Here is a 21301-nt window from a genome sequence, read left to right as displayed (position 1 = left end):
CTGCACTGCCCTCAGAGCGAGGTGGCCGGAGAGCAGTGGCTGTTGGCTGGGCGCCCAGCTCTGAAGACAGCACCTCACCAGCAGCAGCACAGAAGTAAGAGTAGCAATATCATATCATGCCACTCTTAGTTTTGTGTTGCTGTTGGCAGTGGTGTTCAGAGCTGAGATCCCGGCCAGCAGCTGCCACTCTCCGGCCACCCAGCTCTGAAGGCAGCACTACCAGCATCAGCGGCGCAGAAGTAAGGGTGGCAATACCAAGACCCCTGCCCCCTTCAATAACCTTGCAACCCCCCCCCCCCCACACACACACACACACCTCCCACAACTCTCTTTTGGATCAGGACCCCTATAGTTACAACACTGTGAAATTTCAGATTTAAATATATGAAATTTATCATTTTTAAAATCCTATGACTGTGAAATTGACCAAAATGGACCGTGAGTTTGGTAGGGCCCTAAGTATAAGGCATCAAGTCAGAGATGGTTACAAGAGCAATAAAGATAAAGCCTTTCTAAACTTAACAGATTCACTTGGTTCAAGGTGAAGTTCTTACCACTTGCTTCCAGCAACAGGGCTGACCAAATTTCAGGTCAGGATCTGCTCCCAAAGACTGTTTGGTTTATCTTCTTAGGTGAAAGAGAGAGAGATGGATAGGGAGAGAGAGAACTTAGGGTGTTTTTGCCCCTCACTTTTGTAGTTCAATTACCTTTTGAAATGTATTTTCCTGAGGGTAACAGCTAGTTAAAGTTATTCAAGCAATCAATAAGGTGACATGGTGTCTGGTGGTGACAGAGAATGCATGCTGTTTCTTCTCACTTCTGTTTGCTGAAATGCAGATTTCCTTGTCTCCTGTCTTCCCCCTCTGGCTGTCTGAGGACCCTGTTTACAACTTATATGTAAATTAGGTAAACACACATTTCTTTGTTTAGGACCTGCTTGACCTGACCGGTCCTACCTAATCTGGGCTGTGTGGGTTTGAACGTGTGTCACCAGTATCAATCAGGGGGAATTAATAACTTAACATATAATGTTGCTACACACATTTTACCATAATATTATTGACCAGCAAGTTATTAGTTTTCAAATAATATCACAGTGCATATTTTTTTACAAAGATTAGTACAGTGGTGCATAGGCTGGGACTACAGGAGTGCATTCAGTCACAGCATTCCAGGATTGCATTAGCTCTTTTGGCCACGGTGTCACATTGGGAGCTCATGTTCAACTGATTATCCACCATGACCCCCAAATCCTTTTCAGAGTCACTGCTTCCCAGGATAGAGTCCCCCGTTGTATAAGGACCATCTGCTTTCTTTGTTCCTGTATATACGTTGACGTTTAGCCATATTAAAAGACGTATTGTTTGCTTGCTTCCATTTTACCAATTGATCCAGATCTCTCTGAATCAATGACCTATCCTTTTCATTATTTACCACCTGTACCAGGAAGCCATAATTTGGCCCTTAGTGTACATACTCTATGCGGTGGTTTGGTTGTATATATAAATCATATCCGGGCAAATTAGTAGCCTGCTCTATGGGATGTGATTAGTAGAGCTCCTAGTAGGGTACATTAACTCTTCTGAGCACTCACTGTGGGGCTGCTGGAGGACACTGCACTTACCATTGACCTGTCTTCTCCTTCCCTTCCTTATTTGCAGATCTTGGACCCAGTAGAGATCCCTCTGTAGGGCCCTAGGAAGAGGAGAGGTAAAGGGGGCATCCCTCCCAATGTGACAGTGCGTAGAGAATTTTAAAAAATTGCTTTCTTCTAATGCTGAAGCAGAAACTTAACTAGAATAAAGAAAACAGTATTATCATGCCTCTCTCTCTCTCTTTCACTGAAGAGCTGCTTCTTAGAACCTTCCCAGCCTCTCTCTCTCCTGCCTGGCTTCCAGCTGCAGATTTAAGACAACTATATGCACATCTGTGCTGCCTTCTCTCTTTTTTCTATATAAGCAATCTTTTAAAAAGAGTTAGTATTTCAAAACAAATTAAAGATTCAGGTGCTCTAACCAGCTTCACCTCTGGTACCAATTTGGCCACTTTCTGGTCTTGAGGAACATTTGGTACAGTTAATTCACCTGGATTATCAAATCCCAAAAGAGACAGACTCCTGTTTAAGAGGTTTATGGCTCTTCTCAACAGGTTTATCTCCTTTAAGGCTATTGTAATAGTACTATTGCTACTAGAATCACAGAATTCAACTGGCTTTGGAAGCTAAGGTGCTGCTTATTTCTTCTATACTGAGTATCTTGATCAGTATCTACCATATAGGATCTTAGTGTATCTCCTGGATCATGCTTGGTTAGGCTTCAGGCGGAATTTTGATAACTAAAAAGCCTGTGACCTCTTAGAATTGGGGTATCTAAGCTTCCGATACTTCTAAGCAAGGCCACTTGCTATAGGATGAAGATTTGTCTCCAAATCTGTTCTGTTCTGATCTCTTAACTCATAAGCAGCTGAGCTGGGCTCAGTCCAGTGACTAATGTAGAAAGTTGCCCTATAAGCTCAGCAAAGCAAGAATGGATGCTTTGGCGGGGGGATTCCCTTCACAACCTGTACTGCTGTCCATTCCCTTGTGAGTGTGGGAGCTGGCAACAATGAAAGCAGCTTGAAATCATACTGTATGCCAGAAGCTTAAAATTCAGATCTGGCAAACTGGCTCGTTGTCAGTTACTATTTCATTTGGAATGCCAAAATGAGAAAAGATGCCTTGTAACTTTTCTTGGCCTGTTTACTTTTGGGCCTAGTAAAAAATAGTATTTTTGTAAAACTGTCTAGCTTCCTGGTAGTCTTAAAGAAACAGTACGCACATCCTCACACACACCGTCTTGCATATAGATCCTGGTGGGAATCTTCTGACCCAATGACATTAAATCTCTAATCAATAGGGTCATATCTTAGCTTTTCCTATCTTTAGTATGGTATTGACAGGCAGTCTAATGGCCTCTTAATTTGTGTGTGTGGATGAACTAATTAGCAAGACTAAAATATGAACTAATCTTATATTTTCTGATAGTCAAATTCTCTCAGGGTTCAGAATTTGTCTTTATGCATAAGACAGAGTAATCAAAGAACCAGAGCTTGTTAAATTTGCCTTCATTAACACTGCATTCATTTGCCTAAGTAGCCTTACTCCTGCTGAGTTCCCTTATGGATACATTTTTCCTGTTTGATATTTCTTCTGTTTCACCCGAACATCTCCCCTGAATTTTCAGAGTAGTAACATTTTGTCACTTTTTATTTTTAATGGTTTCCTTTTTTAATATAACCTCTCTTTGCTTTAGTACCACATGTCATGTATTACTGAAAGATGATCCTCATGTCACAGCAACTCCAACTAAGAGAGCCAGGCAGTAACAACCTGCCAAACTTGTTCAGATTAGGCTTAATTCTGTAAGAATTTAACATCCTTACCATGATTCCCTCAAGGAGAGTGAAATTTATGCATATCGTCTTATTTTTCACCATTTTATGACAGTGTTATCCTTGACCATTTTCTTGCTTTGCTATAGCCCACTAATTAACATTTTGGACCTTTTGGATTGTCTTTGTGGATACAGACTACAGAACCTGTGGTTAACCTGCAAGCTTCTGTGATTTTAGTTACTACTGTAAGACAGAATCCTGATTCTTTTCTTTTTCCCTTCCAGTTTTCAGTCCCCTTCCGTAATTCTGATCTTTCAATTAAAAGCTTCTGGCACTAAATCATTAATTCAGATTCTAATCCATTTTTGGCCTTTCGTGCATACTAAAATCCAGTGTTTTAATCAGCTGTACCCTCTTAGCTCACAGCTGTTTCCTCAACTTTTTGATATCTGGCATATAAGTCCCTGATAAGACACTTTCTGTTGAGCAAAAATACCCAAGGCTACATCTGATATTTGACAGGATAATCCCTGAGTTTAACAGTTCATGTTTCCTTTTTTATATTGGAGATGTAGTTTAACTTATTTTCATTCATCCTTCCATCACTGACCTCCACATTAGACTTTTTTCCTGACACAGTCCCCGAATTTTAAGGTGTTTTTTTTTAAAAAGGAACTAAGGCAATGCATAAAAATGGGACAAACACACCATTAGCAGTATAGCGTGGTACACTTTACACACACACACTGTACTGATGAGGGTAGCAACTCTCCAGGGGAGAGAAGGTTGTTATTATGAGTGTTCTGTATCGTATTTGTCAATAGCTAAAAATTAGGTGCCAGTAGATGGCACTCAAAAATATGATGTGCACTACAAATGGCTTCTTCTGTGCAGCTCTTTACATCAGGTCTTAACAAAGGTGATCACCAAGCTTTCCCCAAGCTCCAGCTGGGGAATACACTTTTTAGTTCCAAGTGGTGCTCCATAGTAGCCATGCTCATAGATACACCCCAGGAGAAATGCTAAATCAATGCATCTGCCACCTGGCCTATTCTGGCTAACCCTGCCCATTTTGTAGGCTGCACTGGCTAGTTCCAAATCCCTGGGAAAGCTTTTTAGTTTCACCCACAAGCAATGGATTTCTTTCTACAGGAATGAAAATTGCCATTTCCCCAAGATAAGACATACATGGTTTGTCTACTGCTGCTTATGTCATTCTCTGCCAGATAAATTTATTACGCTCTGTTGCACTAAGATTACAGAGCTTGGAAGACTGATGTTACTGCTGTATGTTTTTATACTGTGCCTTTCATCTGTAAATTTCAAAGGACCCTACAAACATTAAAGGCAGAAGACTTGTCTCCGATCTTTAAGGGTGAATCTTTACAGAGATCCTCTCCCGTCCCTATTGATGAAATACACCCATCCTGCAAATTTCGCACTTCTCTGGTACACAAGAAATGCAGAAGACCTGCATGTAGTCACTCTGCCATCCATATCCAGGTGCTGTGGGGCTTCTAGGTTGTGGAGGACTTTTGCAGGGCCCCCTGCAAAGGGGTGGAGTTCACTGTGTGTTGAACTCCTGTTGATATCAGTGGGAGATCAGCACATGTAGAGAGCAGATTATTAGCGTTATGCAGATAACTTTGCCATGATAAACCCTCACAGCATGCTTGTGTGTTAAGTAAATGTAATAGCCACTTTACAGATGAAGTGAGCTGTAGCTCATGAAAGCTTATGCTCAAATAAATTTGTTAGTTTCTAAGGTGCCACAAGTACTCCTTTTCTTTTTGCGAATACAGACTAACATGGCTGCTACTCTGAAACCTTTACAGATGATAAACTGAGATGCAGCAAAGTTAAGTGACTTGCCTAAAATCACGCAGCAAGGCAGTGACAGAGTCACAAATAGAGCTTAGACGGCACAACTCCCAGTACCCCAGACTGATCACCCTCCCTCCCTGTCTGATATGTTGCATTTTTAAAAAAGATTTATGAGATTAATAACGAGTATTTTTATGTATCCGTTTTTTTAATTTGCTGCTGAACCACATTATATAGCAAGAATTAACAAGGTAACCTCTGAAGAGGATAAATGTTAACTCAGTTTTCTTCTTCCATTTTTTTATTAAAATAGTGAGCACTCTATTAATGCATTAATGGTACATGTCTCATTTAGGTGGGCATCGTGTGATCATACAGAATAAAGGCTTCAAGCTTTGCAGATGCAAATAGGGGTTTGTTGCTGATTCAAATTGATTTTTCTATTCAAATTATGCCAACAGAATGTTATAATGGCTCGTAGAACTGTAAAGTATTACTATTTCCAGTAAATCCTGTTTTCCAAGATTTCAGAGGAGGCATGTGTTTCAAATGACATTAGGCTATGAACTGGGGACATAATCAGCTCTGTTGCAAATGTCAGTATAACAAAAACAAACGAACAATAGTTTCAGCTGGTTTTAATTTAGTATTTACCACATAAAAAAAGTTGACCATTTAAAAAAAAAAGAAATATTTTTGTTAATTTATATGGAAATATGTTCATATATAAACAGGAAGATACAGTACAAATAATTAGGCCTACAAATACAGATTTTAGTCCAAACACATAAGATGGTACCAGTCAGTCAAGTAGAACTGTTAGAACATGTGGAAAATTAAATGCCAAAGAGACATTAGAAAGTCTGAGCCCAGAATCCTCCATGCCTAAACTGAAATTTTAAGAAGTGGAACCCTAAGACATCCAGTTCCAGTGGAGTAAAAATTGTTTCTGTATTTAAAGACTCTGGTTTTAGAGGCGATTTGTGTTGCACATGAAGCATACAAATATATTTTAAATTGTTTTCTGTTTTAACCAACTAATTTTTACAACAATTAAATATGGCAGATAAATTCAATTTTTATGCTTTATTTAGCCCCAGTCCTACAAAGATATCTAGCCCACACAAATTCTCACTGGATGTCACACAGGTGGAAAGGTCCATGCGGGCAAAAACTTTTGCAAGGTAGACGCCTTGCAAAGTATCCTTATCAACTTCAATCACAGTTTATTAAATGAACTAATATTTGCTACACTGATGCTAGAAGCCCACCAGACCTGAGACAAGGAGATAATTAAACAAACAAAAATGTATTTCAAATGCTGCAAGACAACTTTAATGTAAGTAACTGTAATTATGCAATCTTGCTATTGAATTAACCCACAGAATTTTATCTGGTATGTACAACAAGGCAAAAATAGTCATACACAAAAAACATCTTTACAGATCAGGGCGTTTAGCTCTTCTTTCTCTTTGATGTTCATTTAACTCAGAAGATATTTCTTATGAGGAAGAATTTTGTAGTTGTTAGCAGCTTTACCATACAGAAGACTTTAAAGATGATCAGTATAATAAAGTGCATGTCTGTATAAAATAGATATAAATAAAATCTATTTGTTCTGCTTTCTTACTTTACAGTGAAAGGAATGCAGTAGTTTAAAGTCACTGAATATATTAGTAATTTTTACTAATTGAAAAGCAAGAAACTGGTTGCTGTGCAAAATTATCAGATGAGTAACATCTGGGAACACTAAAACTTTACATCCCCTAAATAATATTTAATTCCTCTGCTTAGTGAACTGTACAAAACACTCAAGATCTAAAGAATATGCTTTGCTAACCCATCCCATATTGGGATAGAGGTAGTCTGAATTAGAAACTCCATCCTTTATGCAGCTCCGAGGGAGAGGTCATGGAGTTTCTTCTGCTTATCGGCAAAAATTCAGCATAGTATTTTTTTTTAAAAAAAAAAAGCTTTCACAACAGATAAGAGACTTCATTCTTGTGATCTAATATTACAGTAAACCTATCAAGAGCAAATTTAATTACCAGCTTTCCCAGCCAAAATAAAAGAAAAGCTTTAGTAAGTGTAAGTTTATATATTTCTGGTCATTTACAAAAATGTTAACCTTTTCTTTTAAATTGGCAGCACCTTATCTTTAACTGAAGAATGATATATGAGTGCTACCAATAGAAGTCAATGATATTGCTTGTGTGGTTGAGGATTGTGTTTGGAGAGGCAAATTTTAGCTGCTTCAGTATCTTTCTGAAGCAAAAATATCATCATTGTGTAAATCCTTTGAGTTCTCAAGCTAGGCATAGAAGAATGTATTTGGTGTAATTTCTGATCTAGGTGAAACAAGTGATGAATAAAACCTGTTCAGGTTGATCTGGCAAAGGAAACTCTTTAGCTCCTGATTCTTTATATTGTGGTTGCTTAATGAATGAAGGTGACAACGCCTCTGGTAAATATTGTCAGATTATGAAAAGTGCTAGAGGCTACATCATTATTAAGGGATTCTGCAGAATAAGGAAAACTCACTAGAATTTCCCTTTTTACATGTAATTTTTTTGAAATTGGTAACACACTCCACCACCCATCTCTAAGAACCATTAGTTGTGTGATGGCAAATAGCAGAAAGTTCAGGAAATGGCCAGTGGGGAGAGCAGCTCTTTTTGATTTGTCCTCCTCTTTGCTTTTGGAGGAAGAGGGCATTGAGCTTATGAAGTGGCTGGATGGAGAGAGCATCCTTTCTCCTTCTAGCAGAAGTAGCAGTGGAGGTTGTGGGTAACAGGCAGCAGAGAGCCAAGACCTACTGAGAACCTTCTGTTTTGGAAGACGGTGTAGATATTAGAGATTCATAAAACGAATGAAACACAAAACCGGAAGAGGCTCCTCCTAGTTTAGGTTTTATTACAACCCAAAACTTGAACTATGTTTGCTGACGTTTGAGAACCATTCGGTGAACGCTGACTGCATTTTGAGTGCATTTGGGCTGATTTGTGGGCTTGTGATTTTCAGTATGAAACAAGCAGACCTTTGTAGTTTTTACCATAGTTTCACTTTGTATTTTTGAAGGTCTCAAATTTGAGTTGTTAGCTTTTAAGAAAAGATAGACCCCCTCCCCAGCTGTTCAGTCAAGCATTTCAGATGTCTAGATGTTAAACAAACAAACAAACAAAAAAACCCAGAGGATTAAACATCCTGAATAAAAGTCTACTCTACTCTCAATCAGGTTTCACTTGCATGCCATATTTAATGTCATAGTCCTCCAATCAAAGTCATAAAATCCTAGAAATGTAGGACTGGAAGAGACCTCTAGCCCCCTGCAGTGAGGTAGGACCAAGTAAACCTAAATGATCCCTGACAGGTGTGTTTGTCCAATCTGTCCTCCAGAAATGGGTGTTACAGGTCAGGGGCTGCACAGTTCCCTGCCTACACTGTGAGCTCCCCAACAAGCTAGGTGGCCTAACCAGCCCAGTGTCTGTGCTGTCTCTACTCTTTGAAGGCCATGAACAACATAATTGCCCACAGCTATAAGCAACTGCACAGCCCTTTCTAAGCAAGCACATTTATTCTTAAGGTGAAAGTGTTATAGAGAAAACATATTAAATACTATAAAAGAACTTACACACATGTTAATAGGCTTACCAGAGATCATCCCCAACTCCAACAACGGCTCTGGCAGGATTCATTCCTTCAAACCCCACCAAGGGGTTTTTCTGTGGTCACAGGTTTGTAACAGCTTTTGCTCAGAACATGGGTTACCCTTTCTTTTGTATAGTCTGGGTCTTTGATTTGCAGATACTGTGAATAAGTAATCATCCAGCCAATGGTTCTCTCTTCAGGGTGCGGCATCAAAAGATTGGGTCTGGAGGTGGGAATTTGTATTCCCCACCCCACCACCAAGAAACCCACTTAATTTTGTTTGTCCTGAAAGTTCCTTCTTGTCTGACACATTGTTTAAAGTAGTTCTTTGAAACGCATAGTACTTCCCAGGGTTTCCACTGGCCGCATCACCACACCCTGGAGAAGCTACATTTAGAAAATCACAATAATACATAAACTTTGCCTTTATAATACAATAGACTACAAAGCTATTTAAACTTAATTCAACAAGATTTTCCAAAGTTATTGCAGGAAATTGCCGTATTTGTCACAATGGGGAGTCCACAACCTGCCTTAGAAGCCTGTTCTAGAGATTGTTGCAGATTAAGCCCATTACTTCTTGTCCGACCTTCAGTGAACATGGAGAATAATTGGTCACTGTGTTTTTTGTATAACACCCTTAGTATATCTGAAGATTGTTATCACGTCCCTCTCAGTCTTCTGTTCTCAAGACTAGGCAGGCCCATTTTTTTAACCTTTCCTTATAGGTCAGGTTTTCTAAATCCTTTGTCACTTTTGTGGATCTCCCCTGGACTCTCTCCGATTTCTCCACATCTTTCCTAAAGTGTGGCACCCAGAATTGGACACACTCCACCTGAGGACTCACCTATGGCAAAGAGAGTGGGACAGTTATCTCCCATATATATATGACTCAAAAATGTGATGCAGTTACTAAAAAGGCTAATATCATTCTAGGAGTTAACAAGAGGTGTGTCATATATAAGGTAACAGACTCAAAAATGTGATGCAGTTACTAAAAAGGCTAATATCATTCTAGGAGTTAACAAGAAGTGTGTCATATATAAGGTAACATGTTACCTTATATATGACACACTTCTTGTTAACTCCTAGAATGATATTAGCCTTTTTAGTAACTGCATCACATTTTTGAGTCATATTCAGTTTCTGATTCACCACAACACCCAGCTCCTTTTTGTTACTACTACCGCTTAACCCATTATTCCCCATTTTGTAGTTGTGTATTTGATTTGTCCTTCCTTTGATTTGTCTTACAGAGGAAACAAGGTAGACAAGACCTGAATTTCTAATGTACCAAAACAAACAGAGCAAAGCCCCACAACAGAAATTTGGGGGAGGGTAATGAAGGTTTGTTTTAGAGAGACCATACAACCTGGTTTTACCAGGACTATCCTGGTTTCTCAAATGATGTCTGGACTTGTCTTTATAGCAAAAATAGTTAGAGTGTTGCTGCTACCTTGAGTCCCATTCCCCACACACATGCAAAAACTCAAGTATGGGATGTTGCTTTTACCTTGAGTTGACTGGCCTGTCAGGGGGAATCGGCTATAGCTCAGTTTGGACAACTCATCAGCTGCTAACACAACCACCCTTAAGTGCCACTAGTCCTCCAATGCATTCCGACAGTTCCGCTGGTGTGCCTGCAAAGGAAAGACAAGTTCTCCCACTTCTTCACTGAGAAAGAATTCATTAGAGCAACTCAGCTTGCTGCAGCAGCAAGAACTATGGGATATGCCTCCACAAGTCTTTGTGCCACACATAAATGAGTGCAGCGCCAGAATGGACACAGCAGATCAAGTATTATTTTGCAGTGTGAATGCTCTCACTTGAGCTAGACTAACTCAGGAGAAGTAACTCAGGTGTAGATAACTTGAATGAGCTCTGCAGTGAAATCATAGCCTCTGTGTCTGTCAGGCTTGTATTGGGAGGTCTAAAATGTCCTGTTTTTTCATTTCATCAGTCAAAATAAGTAGTAGGTACAAAATGCTTGTTCAGGATGTGTTGCTACAATGTTATGAAGTGTTGCGTACACTCCTGTTTTGTTCTCACATACAGTGCATGTGTGCTTCATACCAACTCTGGTTGAAGGCCAAAGCTTGTCCATAATTTGTCAGGTGACAACACTGCAATATGAGTCTGTTGATGACCCAGTCTAGTCAGCACAAAATTTCTGCTCCGGGCCTTTGCGGAGGGAGCCGAGGGTAAAAATCTACTACTTCATGAAACAGATATGTGTTGTTCTTGAGTAGGGAGCTAGCAATAGCGTCACCATGTATGTTTTACAAAAGTCAAAACCAATGTTCTTTGCCATCCTGTCCCGGCTGTGTGGTACATTGTATGAAGTGTTCCAGTTTGCTCTGCTGAACGCCTGCTACAGATTGACTGTTGTTCCCAACATAGTTATCTCTAACCTTTTCTACCATATTATCATGCACAGTAAAAAGAACAGCATATTTTTCTCTGGCTTTGTAAATGAATATGTTAGAACTTCTTAAGAAGTATAATTTAACAGAATGTGTTTTTTGTTTCTCTGACAAGAACATCTGAAGACGTGAAAGGAAATTGATAGACACAAATCTCAGAAAACTTACGATGATTAGGCTGTGTATCGATTTAGATCCAAGAGGTCCCAATTTAATAAGGGAATCTCTGCTAGCAGAAACATGCCTATTCTTCAGCTGTCTATATGCCTATTCTTCAATTTTCCCTGGTGGTGCTAAATGAATATCATAGAAGTTAATGCATAATCATATAAGTTAGCAAGATAACCAAGTTAGCACATAATGGTACAGTTTTACTCCCTCTTTGAGCACAGATGCTTTTAAAAGAAAATCACTTAGGCCGCAGTTCAGCTAGGTACTTAAGCATGTATCTAAATTTAAAACCCTTGAGAAGTTAATGAGACTAATTGTGCTTAAAGTTAAATACATCTTCCTATTAAGCATCTTCCTATTTCAGGACCTTAATCAATGAACAAAGTAGCACAATAGAAACTGAATTTTGTTCACTCCAGTACAGTTACCATACAATGCACAATGGTAAAGGATTTAGAATTTTAAAATTTTACTGTTGAAATTACCTTCATACCTGTAAATGTCATATTTTTTTTTCTTTCTCTTGTTTTCAGCTGTGGGATCTACTGCAAAAATTACAGTTTGTTATGACGTACATTGCTCCCTGGCAGATTGCTTGGGGCTCTTCATTTCACGTGTTCGCTCAGCTCTTCTCAATACCTCATATCCTTTACAGATTTTTTGTTTGTACTTACTCCCAGTTTCACTGTTCATGATTCTACAGGGTTTGAACAAAGAGAGTAATATTTAATAATTACATTTAATAAAAAACTGAAAATATTTTACACTGATTCTGGGACACCATGTTACTTCTAATAAGGTCTCCTTAGACAGAGGGGACCCAGTTTTTCTCTGTTATTTGGATGCAGCTATTGACTGCATTAGGAATTGCAACTGGGGAATTGAGCAGAATTTGGACCAGGATGTTTAATGCTATTTCCTTCTTCACCATTCATATTCAGCCAATTATCTTTTCTTATAATGTTCTTTCTCATCCCAGCACAACACTTAGTGTGCCTTGTGTAGAAAAAGTATTCTCAGTACAATATCTCCATCTTTGTCTTCTTTATAATGCTGTTCTTGTGGGGTGGTGAGCATCCTGAGGATTGGGTTCTAAAATGTTAATCCTTTTAACAGTTAGCCCTGGCTAATGTCTGAATGCAGGGATTTGCTTCATCTGTTTTTTCCCTGTTGCATCCTTCTAAATTTTTCCCGTCTTAATCGTAATCTGACTTTGATTTTCTTTTATACAAATTTTCCATTGAGTGGGTTGGGAAGTTTTCTTCTTTTAAAATTTTCCGCTTTTGGTTCTAAGACATGAAATATCATAGGATAGCTGGAAATGTACTTACAATAGCTCCCAAAAGGAAAGATTCCAAAAAGACATTATTAACAAAATTTAATAGTAAAAGTAAAGCTGGCTCCAACCAATTTTGAAGCAGGAGGCGTAGCAAGAGCCATCATCAAAATCCACATTCTGTATTAATTTGAGTCCCTATTTGTATCTAGAAATTGCAATTAAAAAGTTTATTTTAAGTTATTTAGCAGAACATTTCAAAACCGAAGATTATACTTTAACAAGATTTCTCTTCAAATGCAATTATTTTGTAGTGACAGTAACTTTAATGTTAATAAAATCCCTAAGTAGGATTTTTTCTAAAGTAAGGCAGTTACTGAATAGGATTTAGTTGATTTATGTAGTTATTGTTGAAGTACATTTAGATTGGCTATCTATTATTTAAGTTAACGATATCCTTGTTAAATGCAAAACAGTATCTTAATGTAATGTTATGGTTAAGAATTCACATGAATAAGTTACTGTTCCCACAACAACAATAACTCTGTCCTTTTGTATATATGCATGGAATTTTCTATTAACTTTTATGAATCATCCCCATTAAGAATAATGCAAAAATGCTACATATGCACAAGACAGCCAAATTACAGTATGGTTGATCTGGGAACCATAACTTGGAATTGACTACATTACGTTCAGGTAAATTCCCAATCAGAATGTTACATTAACATAATATCTTTCATTTAAAAAACCAAAAAAAAAACCAGTGAGAGATCACACAGTAAACCAAACATAACATGCATTTATTTTAATGTTCTTGCATGTATATGTAAAGAGGCATTCAAATGAACACACTAAGGACCACTGGGATTTGTTGTGTGCTTGATGTAAGCAGTTTTTAGTTTTCAGAGGTATACAGGTTTGGTGCGTACAGTAATCATTTTGAAACTTGCCAATTTTCTATTTCCTGACCCTTAAAACCAGAAGACTAGTAATGGCACTTATTTCCATCATCATATGAAAAGTGCTTTCCTAACATTTTTATTTGCTTTGTGGAACCTTTTCCACATAACTTAATATAGTAAATACTTTCCCTCCCATGCTATGAACCATTGTAACGTTACCTGTGAAGATAATGAGATCATCTTGCTGCTTCTATTATGTATATAATTTACATAACAACTCTGAGTGAACAAATGGGCTTTGGAAGTCTTAGTGAGTTTGTTGGGAATATGAGAACTATAGAGCAGGGCCAGCCCCACAAACAGTTACTAATGAATGTAGGATAAAATTTTCTAAAGCATTTAAGTGACTTAAGAGCCTAAAATGGTTTTACAAAAAGAAAAGGAGTACTTGTGGCACCTTAGAGACTAACCAATTTATTTGAGCATAAGCTTTCGTGAGCTACAGCTCACTGCATCCGATGAAGTGAGCTGTAGCTCACGAAAGCTCATGCTCAAATAAATTGGTTAGTCTCTAAGGTGCCACAAGTACTCCTTTTCTTTTTGCGAATACAGACTAACACGGCTGTTACTCTAAAATGGTTTTAGTTTCCTTTGTACATAAAACTAGACAACTCCATAAATTCCAACCTCATTGCTGACGGTAATATAATTAGAAGTCCATGGGAGCTTTACATGAATAAAATGGCTGTGGGATCAAGAGCAGAATTATTAGTATTTCAGATTACACAGTTTCAGATGTGCCACCACTGCTGCCTTGTGGTTCCTGCACTGATATCAGAGAAGGAAGCCAAAAGTAGCCATCTGCCCCATCTCCTTTTTCCAGTTGCTGCCACCCAGAGACCTGTGACTCTAGTGCTGAACTCAGAAGGAAGCCTTTAAGACTCAGGTTGTGTGTATGGGTTGGAAGGGATGGAATCCGCCCAAAGCCCAACATATCATGGGCTGTAGTGTAACACCTCAGCAATCACTATTCCAGCCTTCAATATATGCACGTAGATGGAAACCTATTTATAATAACCCCTCCATGACCACTCTGTAAGATTTCACAACTACTGGTTCTGGCAAAACTCAGATCCAGTTGCCCTCTCCCTTAGCCAGTTTTAGTCTTCTCTTCCTTGCTGCCCTAAAATAAGACCATGCAGGTTTTGTGGGAATTTGTGGAAGCCGCTAATATCTGCTTTGTCCATCTTTGCCCCAAGTGGGCGTAATACCATAGTAGCATAATAATACTTGAACATAATCAGTGCATTGCTACCAAACACAAGAGAACCTAATAAAAATACATCAGTTGCTATGAGTTAAAAGTATCTGATCACAGACAAAAATAATTTCCCACACTATACATCAAAGTGAGGTAAGGAATATTTAGAAATGAACTTAATTAGAAAATTATTTATCATTTTCCATAAATATTCATAACACTTTAGCTATTGTAAAGTATGTGCAACAAAACAAATTCCCTGTCCTGAAATCTGGAAAACGTAGAGCATGTAGGATACAAATATTATCAGAAGATCCCCCAATTTAAAGAAAGAAGGCATGGTCCTGTTACCTGCTCCTTTGATCTGTTTATGTATGTGACCCTCTTAATTAAAACCGCTCTCCAAAAAGTCAAATGAGAATTGTCTTCCAAGTTACATATAATAATGATTATGTCATTTGGCTGGAAGAGAACCCAAAGGTTGCTATTGTTTGAGCTGTACCTTTAATGTAAACATTTCACAGTGAAGTCCCAAAAGTCCTAGCTCATCATATTGACTGTTTTTATGTTAATTACTTTGTCATTATCTGTGCTCCTTGTTTTCCTCCCATCTTTTCAGCTCCTCTGATCACTCCTCTTATCTGACACTTGCAAATAATTGTTTATCTTTCAGAACCAGTATAGATTATGATTCCAGTGTAATATGACAATTGAAGTTTGCTGACAAACTTTTGCCCTTCTGTATGATCTCTCTGATGGTTTTTGAACTTTTAGTCTCTTAGGGCAGCTCAGTTTGCAAACTCACTAATGCACTCAGACACCATTCCAGATCACTCTCTTTTAATAAGTTTAAGGATTTTCAATGAAAGCTCTTGCTAAATATTTGTTCATAAATGCTTCATATTGCTTCCAAAGCTTGGCTAATAGACTTTTAGTTGGAAAACTGCAATGTGAATATTTTTCAATTTTAAAATAAAATATGCATTACAAATTGAGCTTTAGTTTCTCAAAGATTGCAGAATCTATATATTGGCCATTATTAGAATAGGCTGAATCAAAAGACTATTGCTTTTCAGTGATTGGACCTTAATTCTGGTTTCAGAGAGGCACCATTGGTGTTGTAATCCCAGTACTTTGATACTTGCCCAGCAACTGTACGTTCTTTATAAAATACCTTTTCCCCAAGTAAGGTGTAAAACGGGATAATTGAGTCTGTCATGCCAACAGGCTGCACGTAGCGTTCTCTCCAGAAATTCAAGGGCCTGGTGTAACTAAAATGAGAATTTGTTCCCAAGTCTTTTAAATCATGTTCCTGTTACATCTTTCTTTATATATTTATCCACCTCTCCATTGTGTTTCCTAGACTTGTTTTCAACACATCTAGAATGTATAATATAATAATTATTTTTAAAGTAGTAAACCATGAATGCATGCACCAGCATGTTTACCTGTGTTACTTCCCCTGAACTCTTCTTCCCACTTTGTGGACAGTTCAATAAATATGATATGTAGAAGATTTTTACTAGGCAATCAGTATGTGATAATAAATATCTGATGAAAGCTAGGGTAAGTTCCACTTGCTGGAAAGCCTCATTTCAAACCAGTAGGTTTGATGATATATCCATGCTCTTGAGGGAAAAAACACAGGGTGAAATGCTTGACTCATTGATACCAGTGGTAAAACTCCCATTGCCTTCATTGGGCTCAGGCGTTCACCCAGAGTGATTAAGGATAAGAGATCTTTGTGCCAGATTCTCTGGTCCACTAAGGTTGTTGTGTAAATGGCATTAAAGCAGCTGGAGAAGGCTGGTAGAGAACCTCTCCACCTCCACCCCCGGAACAGAGAAACTCTGGCAGAAATCTGACAGTGGTGGCTCTGCTGCCAGCCATTCTGCCCTGCAACTTGTTCACCTAAACATGTGGCCCTCATTATTAGAACTATTTAAGTTTGAACAGCTACAGTCCTCATTTTGATAATTAGTTCTGTTGTGTATGACTTCAGAGCTTCCTCCCCTACCTTGCAAAAAATGATTAAAAATAAAATAGGTGAGGGCTGTCTGAAGAACGATTTAAAAGTGTGATGAAATCATTCATGTTACCTTAACTTGAACTTTTCAGACTCTGCTATGCTTTTCTTACAAACTCTGGCCACTTCAATCTTTTCTACTCCACTGAGTCCATTTCTTGGTAGTGTCATTTTTATCACATCTTATGCCAGACCAGTCAAGTTCTGGGAGAAAAACTACAAGTAAGACAATTAAAGTTTTATACACCTGTTTGGAACGTTTTGCTCTTACTAGTTTCATTTCTGCTTTTTTTGTTTTTTAAAAGATAATTTTACATGTTGCTCCAGGGTATGAGGATAACCTTTTTGTTAAGGTCTGGTCCTACTGTATTAATATTTTATACTTATTTAGTTATTTATTAAAATTTACTTAAATAATTATCAGGATCTTACATATCATATGTCATATCACATTTGCTGCAGTCAGACAGCAACAAAGCTATGGAAATCATAAGTGTCCTTTATTGTTTTAGTAGCTAGTGTTAGCAAATTTTTACCAGTTTGCAGATGGTGAGGAACTCTCAGCGCTAAATGTGAATGGGCAAACTGATGAGTCTGATGCAATGATTTTTAATAGGTAATCTTTTACAGAGTTTGATATCATGTTTGGTTGTTTTTTATTGTAGTTTTCTGTCTTCTAGTTGGACAAGAAAATGAACTTAAGAACATAGAAATTATGTAATAATGACTCTGTACATTTTATTTTAGTGCCTTTTATCCAGTAGGATCTCAAAGCAGTTTACAGACTATATATAGTTCCTTCATCCACCATTTACATGCAGCCAGCTTTGGAGTAAAGTATTGCAGCTGTTGAACAGCACACAGAAACTCAGAGTAGTTTAGGACAGACCGTGAAGAATGTAAGCCAAAATAGAAATTGACCAGACCAAAGAGGAGTGCAACACACTTTGTGCATCTGCTGCAATATATGGCCTCACATCAGCATGATATCTGAGCACCTCCCACGTATTTAAATATAGAAATAACTGTCTCTTTTTGTTTCTTTTCCAGCCTGTAGGAGAAGTAGTGTGATTAGTTTGTAGATTTTTCTGTTAGGTTGGTTTTGGTTTGTGTGAGTGAGTTGATGGGTGTGAATGAATGTGCGTGAAGAAATAAATAAACGAAGAATATTATGAAGTCAAATAAACAGGGTTTGTATTTATTTCTAAAAATTATTAGGGTTTTTTTTTTGGTCATCTTTTGTGGAGGGGAGGGGGGATTTCATAATCTGGGTCCAGATCTTGTGAAAGTTCTGTTTCCTGCTCTCACAAGCATCCCTTAGTTTAATCATTCTAGAATCTAGTGGAATGTAGCTTTTGTGTGAGGTCATAGAAGTGGAAGGAGAGAGAATCTCTCAGGTAGCTAGAGTGCAAGTGCATGGAGTGGAGAACTGAGGCAGATGGTATCCTGTGTTGCTAAACAGAAGGACTGCTGTATTTTAGGTCAGCTGGAGTTTTTTGAGGGCATGTGGCTTCTTTCCGAGATATGAGATACAGAATCAAACTTGGCAGTCATGAACGCATGGGGTACATAGTGCCAATCCTAACAGAGATCTGAATATCTTCAGGTTATTCCTAGGTGGAAATGGGTAGTTTTGGTTTGATTTTTTTTCACCAAAATGTTTAAACTTGGATGCCTGATGTTAGGCACCTAAATCCATGTTTAGGTGCCTGAATAATTAGACTGATTTTGAAAGAGAGTGAGAACCTCCCACCTGTTATTAAAGTCAATGGGAGCTGCAACTGCTCGTCATCTCGGAAAATCAAGCCACTTATTTAGGCACCTAACATTTGTATCTCTAATTTGAAAATCTTGGTGTAGACCTTTTAATATTTAATTCCAGTGCCCTTTCTCTCTCATTCAAAATAAATAATCAATAAATATATTCAGTTTTGAAGATCTACACAAACTTTAGGTTCTTTATGAGAACTGGGGAGGGAAGGGGGAAGACTGGCTTTCAGCAGCTTTAACATCTGTCATTAAGTTTTCAGTCTGCCCCCTTGATAATTTGACTGAGTTCTTGTCTAGTGCTTTCTTTCTCATGTATTTAAAACACTTGTTTCTGTTTGTCATTAATTTCTATTTTCATCTTCGTTATTACTTTTGCCTCCTTAGTTCATTTTCCCCTTTACTCCTTGTGTTTGTGTTTTGCATATCCTTGTTCCGTAGCATTTTATATTTCCAAGCAAATGGCTCGGTCTTCCTAAGTAATTGTCAGACCTATCCTGCCACTCATGCTTGCATTGAGTAGTACCTTACTCCATAAGTATTCCAACTGAAATCACTAGGAGTACTCATGGACTAAAGCAATACTCTTTGTGAACAAGCAAGGCAGAATTAGACCCTTAGTGGTCTTCATTCATCCACAAGTCATTTTTACTCATTACACAAATAGCACACATATGGCAGTACATATTTTCTTTTAAGCATCCTGCATTTTTAGTGCCCTTCTGTAGTTCTTCCTTTGCTTACTAATTCACCCCACATGTAGCATATACTAATGCTATGTATTCAAAGGCTCAGATCCTTAGGTGGTGTATATTCTCATAGTTCCACTGAAGTCAATGGAGCTGTGACAGTTTATGCCTGCTGGGATCTGTCCCTACCTTTCTCAAAGTTTGTCATTCAGCATTTTTTAAAGATTTTGTCTTTCTTCTTAAAGTTGTTCATGGTTTGAAGACCACATTCTTTTGCCAGATTTGTTCTTTGTTACGCACTAGAAAATGTGGTATGGTTCCTTGCTTCTCTTTCACCTATTTTTAATATGAACATGAAAAAACAGTCTTGCAGAAGATTCTGATAGCCATCCAAGTGAAATAAACGTTTGCCTGAACATGTGGAAGCCTGCAAAACTTCTATGTAATCACCTTACATGCATCTATATTTATTTTGTCATTAGCACTTCTGGCTCTGATTCCCCTTTTCTTCACTTTCACGTCCATCTTTTATTGTTTTCATGAATAGTTGAGCTTTCTAAGCAGAGTGGGAGTTTGAATTTAGACGTTCCTGAGTGCCTTAAAGAAACACTGTCAGATAAAAATTGGGCACAATATTATTTTAAAGGTAGAATAGTATACAATACTGGGACGCAGATAATCAGAAAGTGTCAAACCAATACTGCTTTAGGTCTGATCCTGCAAAACATTACTTACATGAGCAGTCCTTCCTCATAAACTGTCCTATTGAAATCAGTGAGACTAATCTAAATTCTTAAGCTCCTTGGTATGTAAATATCTATTGTAGTAGATACCAGGGATTGCTCCATGAAAGGGTCTGCCTAATGCAGAAAAAGTTAAAAAATCAAAAGGATTGCCTTTTGATGCATTAAGGGATAGAAAATCTTATGAAGTTATTAGAACAAAAGACGCAGGAAGTTGAATTGGACTGGAACATTGTTCTAGCCCCTCCCAAATCCCTTCTTAGGGTGTGCAGAAAAATGCAAACTATAGGCCAAGTTTACATACATTGATAGCTAATATTTGTTAAGAGCTAAATGGGTAGATACAGAAGCAGATGTTGAAGGAATTGGCATTTCATAGCTAGATGTGGAGTTAGCTGAGGAAGAATCATTTTGTCTAGTCGTTTTTGTAAGGGAGAGCCATAGGTGCATATGTGTAAAACTTTGAGTACTGTTATTATGTTGATGATGCATTAGGATGGGTGGAAGGGGGATGATGACAAAGAACTGATGACCAGAAGGGAGAGAGTCTTGAGGCCACCAGTCTAGGTAGCAAGCAACTTCTCCAAGTCTTCAGTGGAGTGCAGTTTGGTCATCTCTTTACCCTGCTTCTTTGGATACATGCAGTAGCTTCTTTATTGCATGTCCTGCAGTTCCACTGTGTCTTTTAATCCTTCCATTTTTGCTTAGACAGGAAAAATTTAATCCCTCAAGTCTATTCTTTGGCAACAGGCCCTCCTACCTCTTTGGGCAGCAGGGTCTGGAGCTGGCAGTGCGAGACACGCAATTAGGACAATAATTTGTTTTTTAAATGGGAATGGAGGAACGCAACTGGGTAAAGAAGTGTTATGGGAGCTGTGTCCCATTTTTTCTCATCAGCCGTGCCAGGAAGAAAACCTAAAAGCATTAGCACATTCTTCGGGGCACGGACTCGGCTTTGCTTTTGCGTGCCCTTGTGGGTCTGCACAGCACTTAGCACATTGTGTGTAGTACAGGAACAGAATATGATAGTTGCTTATAATAAAAATGTGTGCTCACTATATACAATATCTAATAATCACTCCAGTGCATCATAGAGATCAATTAGTTTAAAAAAAAACTTCAAAGAAGTAAGCAAGAAAAAAATAGGAGAATGATGGGAAAGGGCAAATTACCACACTACTATTTTGTTTACAACT

General features: G+C 38.1%; 1 protein-coding gene across 1 annotated transcript in view; it reads left to right on the top strand.

Annotated features, from left to right (window-relative positions):
- The window catches only part of PCNX2 (pecanex 2), a 221929-nt gene that overhangs the window by 127310 nt on the left and 73318 nt on the right, over positions 1–21301 (top strand). Inside the window, exons 22-23 of the mRNA XM_048843857.2 lie at positions 11972–12082; positions 17001–17128. Coding sequence (XP_048699814.2) covers positions 11972–12082; positions 17001–17128 — 239 coding nt within the window. The remainder of the gene's footprint in view (positions 1–11971; positions 12083–17000; positions 17129–21301) is intronic.

Source organism: Caretta caretta, chromosome 3 (assembly GCF_965140235.1).
Source record: "Caretta caretta isolate rCarCar2 chromosome 3, rCarCar1.hap1, whole genome shotgun sequence".
NCBI classification, from domain to species: Eukaryota; Metazoa; Chordata; order Testudines; family Cheloniidae; genus Caretta; species Caretta caretta.
Note: the sequence above shows the minus strand (reverse complement) of the source record. Positions and strands in the feature narration are given on the sequence as shown.